The sequence below is a fragment of the Loxodonta africana genome, chromosome 13 (assembly GCF_030014295.1).
Source record: "Loxodonta africana isolate mLoxAfr1 chromosome 13, mLoxAfr1.hap2, whole genome shotgun sequence".
Classification (NCBI taxonomy): domain Eukaryota; kingdom Metazoa; phylum Chordata; class Mammalia; order Proboscidea; family Elephantidae; genus Loxodonta; species Loxodonta africana.
Genome location: NC_087354.1, coordinates 30,139,618 through 30,151,275, shown reverse-complemented (window position 1 = coordinate 30,151,275; position 11,658 = coordinate 30,139,618). Strand labels below are relative to the sequence as shown.

Genomic DNA, 11,658 nt, shown 5'->3' with positions numbered 1-11,658 from the left:
TTCACGATCAAGCTGGACAGCAGGCATCCATGCATGAAGCAACTATTACGACAAGGCTGCAAAGGTGCAAACTCAAACTCCTGAAGGACCAGGCAGGCAATGTAGATTCTTTTGAGATTTCCTGGAGCCCTGGCGGCAGAGTGGTTAAAGAGCTCAGCTGCTAACCAAAAGGTCAGCAGTTCAAATCCACCAGCCAGTCCCTGGAAACCCTGTGGGGCAGTTCTACTCTGTCCTATAGGGTAACTACGAGTTGAAATTGACTCGATAGCAATGAGTTTGGTTTTTGGTTTACTGCTGCAGACAGGGTTAAACTGTTCGCCCTCCTGGGATGTAACTGACAGGGTTAAACTATTCCCCCTCCTCCCATCACACCCAGGGTCTGTGAGTTCCTGATAAGGCATTCTGTGTAGCAGCTCAAGGCCATCTTACTGCTTCTCTGCTCAAGACCCCTTCACTAACTGTCCCCCGCCCCAACTCGGACAAGAGCAATAAGCCACAAAGCCATTTTTTATAAACGTCATGCGTCATACCCCCTAAAAAACACACATTCCCCCCCCAGCCACTATATTGCACCCCCACTAAAATGCACCCCCACTACACCCTCATAAATGTTAATTAGTTCCTGGAATTGCCTAAGTTCCCTATTCCAAATCCTGTAACTGCCTTAGAATCCCCAGCCTCAGGGAGCCTGATCTGAGACTGAGTCTCCAAGCTCCTTGCTTGACCAGCTAGCGATAAGGCTACTTTCTCTTTCTCAAAGGCCTGGTGTCTCTCAATTGACTCGAAGGGTCACGCTGGGCAGGACCTACCCTCATCGGGTTACACTATACAATCATGTTGTCTGTATATTTCCTTTTCATAGTGTTCTTTTTCAATCTGTGTACCTCATTTCTTGTCTTTCCTTATTGCACTTGCTAGAACCTCCAGCGGAGCCCTGGTGGTGCAATGGTTAAGCATTTGGCCACTAACCAAAATCCACCAGCCACTCCTTGGAAACCCTAAGGGGCAGTTCTACTCTGTCCTGTAGGGTCGCTATAAGTCAGAATCAACTCCACAACAGCAAGTTAGAACCTCCAGTATTATGGTGATCAGGTGTGATGAGAGCGGACATTCTTATCCTGTTCACAATATTGGAGTGAAAGCTTTCGGTCTTTTACCGTTAAATATGATGTTAGCTGAAGGTTCTTTGCAGGTGCCTTTGTCAGGTCGAGGAAGTTCCTCTTTATTCCTAGGGTGCTATGAATTTTTATCATGAAGAGGTGTTCAGTTTTGTCATATGCTTTTTTCCATGTCATTTCTGCTCATTGTCAAAGCCCAGTTATACCTGCCAAAAAATGGCAGAACACACCATCTCAAGGCCAGTGGTGGCAGCTGTGGCAACAGGCTGAGGCTCTGATCCTGCCAGGCGAAGGGTGTCCTGGAGGTAACATACACCCCTCCTCTGCTTCGATGGTCCAGCAACCAGATGAGGCTGACCAGCCAGCCTGCTGAATTTGCCTGGGGTAGCTTCTTCATGGTGTCCCCCACTACCTACCCACCCACCCAAAACCACCAGAGAGGGGCCCATCTGTGACCACTCTACCTGTGACAAGGACCGGATTACTGTCCCCGCCCCTCCCCCTCGAGTGGGAATCAGGGGCCCCTCTCAGGGTCTCTACCCTACTCCACAGTCCAGGCTGAAGCATGCCCTGAGGCTCCCATTATACAAATTAGAAAGGAAATTTAAGGATTTGCATAAGGTCTCCAACAGGTGAAGACTGCCCCCAAAACAACAACTGGACTTTCAGTTCTCCGACCCGCTTCCTTTAACCTGCTGAGCTGGTCCAACACCTTGGGCACTGCCGGCCACTGGCCACAGGCAGGAGGCCCACTGGCTGGGTCAGGAGCCCAAGTGAGGGCCCAGGTGGCGCGAACCAGACGCAGCCAACGGGCCGGCACCTTCGCGCGCCCCCCCACCCCCTGCGTTGGTTCAAAGGGTCAGGCCCCACCCCCTCTAGGCCCCCAGCCCGCTTTGATGTGCTGATGAGGCCTGGAAGGGGCCACTTCACACCTCCGGCTCAGGATAAAGCGGCCGTCGGTCGCCGGCCCCGAGACGCGCCGCCTCGGCCATGGCCCAGTCTCTGTGCCCGCCGCTCTCCGAGTCCTGGATGCCCTCCGCGGGCTGGGGCCCAGCTCCGCCGCCGCCCTCCGACAGGGACTGCGGCTGCTCCCCCGCGTCGTCCCCGGACTCCTGGGGCAGCGCCCCGGACGGTAGTCCTCTACGGAGCCCCCGGCGGCACGCCGCGCGCTCGGTCCCCCGGGCCGCGACCACAGGGAGGCGCGGCGCCCGCTGCAGCCGCCTGGGCAGCGGGCAGCGGCAGAGCGCCAGCGAGCGCGAGAAGCTGCGCATGCGCACGCTCGCCCGCGCCCTGCACGAGCTGCGTCTCTTTCTGCCGCCGTCCGTGGCGCCCGCCGGCCAGAGCCTGACCAAGATCGAGACGCTGCGCCTGGCCATCCGCTACATCGGCCACCTGTCGGCCGTGCTGGGCCTCAGCGAGGAGAGCCTGCAGCGCCGGCGCCGACGGCTCGGCGACGCGGCGCCCCCTGGGGGCTGCCAGTTCTGCCCCGACGGCGGCCCCGCGCAGGCGCAGACGCAGGGCCTGGGCTCGTCTGCCGGCACCGCCGCGTCCTGGGGGTCCCCGCCCGCCCGTCCCGGAGCCCTGGCAGCGCCCGAGCCGCGCGACCCTCCGGTGCTCTGCGCTGAGACGGTGTCTCCCGAAGGGCAGACGATGGAGCCGAGCTCCTCATCTCCGGTCAGTACCTCCTTCCCGGCGCGGAGCTCCCCCCGGCGCCACGGTGGCGCCGCCTATTGCCCGCGTCCCGGGCTCGCAGCCTCGTTGCGGGAACCAGTCACCTGCCACACCCTCACCCGCTGCCTTGCCTGCTCTGTCCTCAGAGCAGCGAAGTGCGTCCCGGGCGCCCAAGGCGTGAGAGAAGGGAGGGGCTACTCGGTACAGAATCCTGTTCCTCGCCAAAGGTCCCCTGAGAGTGGGGACAACCATATCTGGCAGACAGTACTCAAGGCCACACTGTCCCCTCTCTCCTCCGCAGCTTTCTCCTGGCGACGTGCTGGCCCTGTTGGAGACCTGGATGCCCCTGTCGCCCCTGGAATGGCCACCAGCCTGAGAAGCCCAAGTGACAACGAACTGGCGCCCTGTCTGTGAGCACTGAAGCCTTTTTGGCCTCAGCACCTTCCTCGAAGCAGCCCTTCTCTAGCCTCCTTTTCCTGAAAGAGGGCACCAGCGATACTGGCATGGGCATTCTTGGGGGTGAGAGCTATCCCCACGAGGACAGCCCTAGCTAAGAGGGACCCGTAGAATAGATGCTTTAAGGCAGGCAGAAGGCCCTGCTTAGTGTATATTTATTTATTTGTGAATAAACTGTTTTTGCTGTGTCATTTGGCAATTCCTTTTTCCTCTACGTGGACAAAAAGCCCCCTGCCTTCTCTCCAAAAATGAACCTAGAAAAGTTGAGAGAGTTTCCTGCAGTCCTCAGTCCCCACAACACACAGGCCCAGACCCCTTCCTCCCTGCTTGCAGCCCTGGCTCAGCATCTCCTATTCCACATGGGTCAGTGTGGAAGGAGTAGAGGTTTCGTATAAGAAAGTGGCAGCAACTAGAGTCTGTGCATCTTTTCTTTGAACCGGGTGGGGAGCTGGGTAAAACCAGAGCATCTCTAGAATCCCTGAGCGGTGCAAATGGTTAGTGCACTCAGCTGCTAACCAAAAGGTTGAAGGTTTGAGGCTACGAGAGGCACTTCGGAAGAAAGTCCTAGTGATTTACTTTTGAAAATTCAGCCATTTGAGAACTCTAGGGAGTACGGTTCTACTCTGACATACGAGGGATTACCATGAGTCAGAATCGAGTACTTAGTATACATCAGGTGCTTCACACATACTACGCCCAAATAACCATCGTATAGAAGAATAAACCAAATAAACGTCAGTGCTCAAGCCCAAATATGACTCCAGAGTCTGAACTCTCAGCCCTGGTAGGATATTGCCACATCTGTTCATTCTGGGGAAACCCTGGTGGCGTCGTGGATGAGAGCTATGGCTGCTAACCAAAAGGTCAGCAGTTCAAAACCACTAGGTGCTCCTTGGAAATCCTATGGGGCAGTTCTGCTCTGTCCTATAGGGTTGCTATGAGTTGGAATCGGGTTTGTTTTTTTTGTTCATTCTGGGGGAGCCCTCGTGGCACAATGGTTAAGAGCTTGGCTGCTAACGGAAAGATCGGCAGTTTGAATCCACCAGCTGCTCCTTGGAAACTCTATGGCGTAGTTCTACTCTGTCCTATAGGGTCACTATGAGTCTGAATCGACTTGTCGGCAATGGGTTTGGTTTTGGTATTCATTCTGGGATAGGAGCCCTGGTGGTGCAGTGGTTAAATGCTCAGCTGCCAAATGAAAGGTTGGCAGTTCAAACCCACCGGCTGCTCCGAGGGAGAAAGGTGTGGCAGTCTGCTTCCATAAAGATTCCAAACCGAACTCATTGCCATGGAGTCGATTCCAACTCATAGCAACCCTATAGGACAGAGTAGAACTGCCTCATGGGGTTTCCAAGGAGTGCCTGGTGGATTCGAACTGCTAACTTTTTGGTTAGCAGCTGAACGCTAACCACTGCACAACCAGGGCTCCTCCGTAAAGATTACAGCCTTGGAAACCCTATGGGGCAGTTCTACTCCATCCTATGGGATCGCTACAAGTTAGAATTGACGGCAACAGGATTCATTCTGGGGCATGAGCTAGCTCCAAGGAGTCATGTCACTGTGTCCCAAGTCCTATTCCCCTTGCACTGGCACCTCCTCGCCTGGACTCTGGGATTTTCCCATCTCTCTTCTCTCTGGTTTCCTGCCCATGTTGCTTCGGGACATAAAATAACATCAGTGAGCCAGTCCTGAGTTCCTGTAACAAATATCATGTGACCACAGCCTCCTGGAGGCCCCGGGGGGTGTGGAATGAGGGGCTCATTGGAGCTTGCCTGGAACTAGACACCCTGCTTGGGCCCAGTAGCATCCAGATCCAGACAGCTAACCTGGAACCGGGCCAAGCTGCCACCCTCCTGACTACATTGGCTAGATTCAGATAAGGGAAGCACTGTGTGGGGAGAGGGGGTCTTGGGACCAGGGGGCTGGTCAAGCTTGGTCGGGGTGGGGGGGTGAGACACCCTCTGTGGATGTGCAGTTCTCCCCTCCTCCCCCTTAAGTGACTTTGAAATACAGGCCTTATTGGTTTCTTTGTTTTAAATAAGAGCTTTGTTGAGATATAATTCAATTCACATGCCATAAATTCACCGTTTTAATGTGTACAATTCAATGATTTTAGTATATTTACAAGACTGTGCAACCATCACTACCGTTTAATTTTAGAACATTTTGAACACCCCCAAAAGAAACCCTGTACCCATTAGCAATCATTCCCCCTCTCCCTTTCCCCTAGTTCTTGGCAACCCCTAATCTACTTTCTGTCTTTTGAGATTTGCCTGTTTGGACACTTTATATAAATAGAGTCATACAATACATGACCTTTCATGACTGGCTTCTTTTGCCAGCATGATGTTTTCAGGGTTTATCCGTGTTGTAGGATGTATTAGTACTTCATTCCTTTTTGTCTAATAATATTTCACTGTATGGATTTACCATACTTTGTAAATGGATTTTGTTTATCCATTCATCCTTTGATGTTGATAGTTTTTTGTTTTGTTTTTACACTTTATAGCGGTAAAGTATGTGTAAAATAAAATTTGCCATTTTTAAGTGTACAATTCAATGGCACTAATTGCATCCGAGTTACCCTCAAATGTACCAGAGATCATGGAAATGGCATGGGACCAGGCAGCGTTTAGTTGTCATACATAAAGGCACGTGTGAGCCAATGCATCTAACAACAATTGCATTCACAATGTTCTCCAACCTTCATCACTCTTTACTTCCAAAACTTTTTCATCACTTCAAACACAAACCCTGTGGGATGGATCTGTTTTTAAACCACCTCAGAAATGTCTCCAGTGCATGGGCCCAGGCCAGGAGGGCACAGTAATTCAGATAGGGTAGGGACCACCACTCGGAGTTTAGGGTGCATCCCGGCTAGCATTTGGCTGCAGAAAGCAGGATACAAAAGCTGAGCCCCTCCAGGGGGTGGGTCCTCTCCTCACACCTCTTCTGATCGTCTCCCTTTCCTGCACCTCCACCCCCCATCTTGCTCTCCCTCCCAGGACCCTAACTGGGGTAGAGCAGGAAGTCTGCTCTGGGGCCTATCTACTTTAGAAAATCTATTTGCATGGCAAAGGCCTGGCGTTTTAGGATGGGGAATTAAAGTTATTAGCAAGTCTTTTCACAGATAAGTGGGGCTCATTGGCCAGCCCCCTTCCCTGCAGTGGGCCTCCCCTCCCGCTCCCAGCCTGGGAGCAGCCCACTGTTTATTAGCGCCTGGGTGTGAATTTTCATTAACACATCCCTGCTAATAGCAGCCGAGACAGGGATTGGAGATAGGAAGGGATCCCCTCCTACATCTCCCGTGCCCCATCCCTTCCTGGGCCAGCCCCATCCCACACCTGGAAGAAATTCTGTGTGCCCGTTCACAGCAACAATAACCAGCCTCAGGCAGGACATGCCACCTGCCAGGCGTAGGGGAGCCCTTGGCATGTGCTCTCTTCTCTCAATTCTCAGGCAGTCTATGAGGGCCATTTTGATGATGGGAACTTCAAGTAAGGAAAAGGCTGCATCACGTGCCCTTAGAGATAAGTGGTCAAGTGGGAGTCAAACGCAGCTTTGTGTGCTCAACTACATGCCTTTGCTACAGCTGAACACCAGTGGGTCTCAAGAACAGAGGATGCCCGGTGGCACCCCCCCCAGACCTGGTGCCCTGGCAGGACACCCTGGTCTGGAGTGGTCTGGGCCTACCTGCTGGAAGGTAGGAGTGAATGGGAGTGATGGCACCAAGGGAGCCCCGCCAGGGCTACCTGCGATTCTGCCCCACTCTCTGGTCACCACTGGACAACAGTCCTGCCCTGCTTTCCCGGGGAGCTACTTTCCCTATGTGATCTGGACAGAACTCCAGTGGAGGCAAAATAAACATTGATAGAACCGCAACCATGTGCCAGGCTCTGTGCTTAGGAATTAACGGTCACCATCTAATTTCAAGTCATTTTAGCCTCAGAGCCACCGATGAGGTGGCAAGGTGTGTGCTTGTACTATCTTACATGAAATTATCACGAAGCTAGTATGTGGCTATTGGGGTAAAGAATAACTGTTGGTGGGGTGGTTGACAAATCAGGTCTTTGGAATCAACCTGGCAGGCAAGTATGTGCGTGTGTGTGGTGGGGGGGAGGGGTGTAAAATAAAGTCCCTAATGCACCTTCCATCACCAGTCTGTCACACTGTTGTACCATGGTGGCTTATGTGTTGGTGTGATGCTCGAAGCTATACCACCAGTATTTCAAATACCAGCAGGATCAGCCATGGTGGACAGGTTTCAGTGGAACTTCCAGACTAAGACAGACTAGGAAGAAAGTCCGCACATGTTTCTCCACGCTGAGAAAGCTGTACTGGCTAATGCTAACAAAGGGATGGGCCATCGGCTTAAGGAAGAGCAGCTAAACTGATTGTTCTACATTCAAGAAATTTATTCAAGGACATGCCAAGGTCACAATATGAACCCAGTGGCAGACAAAGAGTGGTGGTGGTCATATGAGTTGTCCTTATTGGCTGATAACTATCCTCAGAGCAGGCTGGAGAGCTTGGCCAGGCTTGGGGTGGGGTAGGTGGTACACCTGGAGGATAGCCAAGAATCTGGCCTCAGTTCAGATCTAACCATTCTCAGACCACATCCCACTGGCCATGCGTTACTAACAAACGGGTCCATTGGAGGGGCACATGGGTGCCCCCAGGATTTCGTAACATGGAGAATTCAGGTCATGCAGGGAAGCTAGCCCTGTCTAATCACAAAGCCCCCACTGTCTCAGGGCGAGCTGGAGATTACTTTGTGCCCAACCTGCCTCTGCCTCAGGTGCTGCCTCTGCACTTACACATCCCTGAGAATGATGCCTCCTTAAATTCTGCACCCTGAGTGCCTCGCTTGCCTCACCCTAGTCATAGCCCTGCCAATGCTCCCCTGACAAGATGTAGAGTTCTTGATGTTTCCAAGGGGCTGTATCTCCCAGCAGGCAAGGATCCCATGTGGGGCCACTGCAGTGGTCTGCTCAGCCCCTAGTAGTATGCCAGCCTCAAGGGTGGCTAAAGCCCTGGCAGCCGGCCTCGTAGCTGGGGATCTCCAGCCTACTGCTGCCTGGACCTCTTCTGCATGTCCTCCGGCACTCAGTCAGGCTCTGGTTCCTTCTCCCTAAGAAAAATTCCTAAAGAGTTAAAGCCCTCATTTAAGCAACTTATTTCAAAGGTAGCAAATAGAATAATATAACTGCCCAAACTAGCAGGATATAATCCCGCAATCATACATAACAGCTAACAATACTAAGATACCAAAAATGATAAAGAAAAAGGCAAACAGTTCAAATCTTACTTCAGGGTGCACAGGCAGTTTCAGGTCAGGTCCGGAGATTTCAGAGAAGCAGTTTACCCAGCTGTCATCTGCTTCTTTTTGGTGATGTTTGAATTTTAATTTCAATCTTTCATGAGGCTCAACAGTTCATTCAGGAGCCCAGACTTTCTTCAGCTGGGTAAACGAATCCAAGCCTTAACTCCCTGTAGTTTAGCAGCATAAGGATTAGTGGGAAGGACCAGGTAAGGGCCCTCCCGTTGAGGTTTGAGAGCATCTTTAATTGGTATCTTTTCCAGTAAACAATCTCCAGGTTGAATATTAGGTAATTTAGACATTTCTTGTTTTTGATTACCAAAAGCTTAGAATATTGAATTGAAGATTTACAATATTGAAACAAATAAGACTGAATCAAATTTGAATCAGGGCAAGTTGCCCAGTAGGCAAGGGCCATGGGCTGTCCAATAGCAATCTCATGAGGAGTCAATTTGTGTAGTCCAAATGGAGTAGGTCTTAAATTTAAAAGGACTAGAGGCAGCATCTTAGCCCAAAGTAATTGTAAAGATTTGGAAAGTTTGGCTAGTTGAGTTTCCATTACACCATTGTTCTTTCAACTACACCAGGGGATCAAGGATAAGGATGATGAAGTCTGAAAAACGGGGAAGACTTTACTTATATCCTTAATTATTAAAAAAAAAAAAAAAATTAATAATTAATTATAGTGAGGGTAATATTCTCAAGCTGTTTCTTAGCCACAAAAACAGCAGTGGCTTGATGACCAGGAAAAGCTTCTACCCAGTGAGAAAATCTACAAGTTGTTACTAATACAAACTTGTAACCACTTGAGAAGGTGAGTTGGATAAAATTACTTTGTCATTCAGGTATTGGTCCTGACAGCAAGGGAAATCTCCCAGGTGGAGCTTTATAAGATTTACCTAAATTAAATTGTGAGCAAATCGAACATTGAGAAGCCCCTGCTCAGTGGCTTCATAAAAATATCCCCATCAATATTTCTATAAAATTTCTATCATCTTATTTCTTCCCAGATGGATGTTCGTATGCAACCAGTAGGTCTGTTTTCATTCTCTAGTTTTATCTGTAAGGATAGTTGTTGATGTTTAAAAAGTGATTCTGACATTTCTTCCAGGTCAAATTTTGGTGGGCAGGACGCCATATGTCATGGATTGAACCATGCCCTCCAAAAATGTGTGTCAACTTGGGTGGGCCATGGTTTCCAGTATTGTGTGTTGTCCACCACTTTGTCATCTGATGTGATTTGCCTATGTGTTGTAAATTCCACCTCTATGATGTTAATAAGGCAGGATTAGAGACAGTTATGTTATAGAGGCAGGACTCCCTCTACAAGATTAGATTGTGTTTTAAGTAAATCTCTTTTGAGATACAAAAGAAAGAACCGAGCAAAGAGACAGGGGGGCCTCCTACCACCAAGAAGCAAGAGCCAGGGGAAGATTGTGTCCTTTGAACCCGGGGTTCCTGTGCTGAGAAGCTCCTAGAAAAGGGGAAGATTGATGACAAGGACCTTCCCCCAAAGCCAACAGAGAGAAAAAGCCTTCCCCTAGAGCTGGCACCGTGAATTTGGACTTCTAGTCTCCTAGACTGTGAGGGAATAAATTTTCCTTTGCTAGAGCCATCCATTTGTGGTATTTCTGTTATAACAGCACTAGATAACTAAGATACTGTATTTATAGGTGTACTAACCATTCTACTATTATTATCTATTCTTTTCGTCATGATCACGACTGGAATTACTGTGGTCATGAAGGAGGATGGCATCTTTAAAGGGTAACTGCAAAGCAGTTGTTTAGCTGCTTTTTCAGCTAAGTTGTTTCCTTTAACTTCCTGTTTGTGGAACCCCTTTGGGTTGATGGGCCAGGATTTTAATTACAGCAAGCTCAGAGGGTAGAAAAAGGGCTTCCAGGAGGTCTGCTGCTAAAGGGATATTTTTAACTTGGGTCCTAGAAGAAGTTAGGAACGCTTTTGTTTCCATAACATACCAAAATCATGAGTAATTAAAAAAAAAAAAAAAACCCTTGAATCTGTGTATTTACCTACCGTCCAGAAGCCAGTTTTTAAGCTCTCATAAGTGCAATCACTTCAGCTTGCTGAGCTGAAGTGATGTCAGAAAGTGTGCCACTTTCAAGGATGTCGGTGGAAGTGGCCAGAGCATGTCCTCCCTGGTAATGACAGCTGGTAGGTTTAACCTTTAAATATGATGCATCAACAAATAGGATGAAATCAGGACTTGATAATGAGGTTTCTTGTAAATCTCGTCTAGGAGACAAAAGCTGTTTAGTAAGATTTAAGCAATCATAGGGTGGATGGTTATCATTATTAGGTAAAGGTAACCACAGAGCTGGATTCAGAGAGGTTACAGTATGTAACTGAATATTACAAGCTGCCAAAAAGAGAACTTCATAAGCCAGCCTGTTGGCTGAAAGATGTTGCGTTGATGTTGAATTTAGAATGGCTGACACCATTTGAGGAACATAAATGCTAATAAAAATTACTCAAAACTATATCTGCTGTGGTCTTAATTAGTCTAGCAGTTGTAGCAACTGCTGTAGGGCAAGAGTGGTAGCCCCCTGCTACAGGGTTCAGCGGGATACTGTAATAACTAATGAGTTTCTGTTGTCCTCCGCGTGTATTCAAATAAGGACTTCTAGAGTATTTTTAAAAGTTTTGTGGACAAAAAGTCAAAAGTCTGAATTATAATTCAGGAACCCTAAACAAACAACAACAAAAAATTAAACCCATTGCCACTGAGTCAATTCTGACTCATAGTGACCCTATAGGACGCCGTAGAACTGCTGCATAGGGTTTCCAAGGACTGGCTGGTGGATTCGAACTGCCAACCTTTTGGTTAGTAGCTGAGCTCTTAACCACCACATCACTAGGGCCCCACCCTAGAGTAGGAGTGTTAATTAATGCTTCTTTTAGTTGAGTGATGGACTTTTGGACATCTTTGGATAGTTGAAAGGGGGTCAGGCTTTGAACTCTTAAGATAATAGTAAAGAGGTTGAGCCAGCAAAGAAAAATTTGATATCCAAGTTCTGCAGTATCTGCAGAATTCTAAAAATCTTTTTTTTTGTCTCAGACACGATATACCAA

General features: G+C 49.2%; 1 protein-coding gene across 1 annotated transcript; it reads left to right on the top strand.

Moving 5' to 3' along the window:
* Positions 1–2,108: 2,108 nt before the first annotated feature.
* Positions 2,109–4,921, top strand: MESP1 (mesoderm posterior bHLH transcription factor 1). The gene is made up of 2 exons (XM_003413778.3): positions 2,109–2,792; positions 3,091–4,921. Exons 1-2 carry the CDS (start codon positions 2,109–2,111, stop codon positions 3,163–3,165), a joined length of 759 nt encoding a protein of 252 aa, XP_003413826.2. The 3' UTR covers positions 3,166–4,921.
* The last annotated feature ends 6,737 nt before the right edge of the window (positions 4,922–11,658 follow it).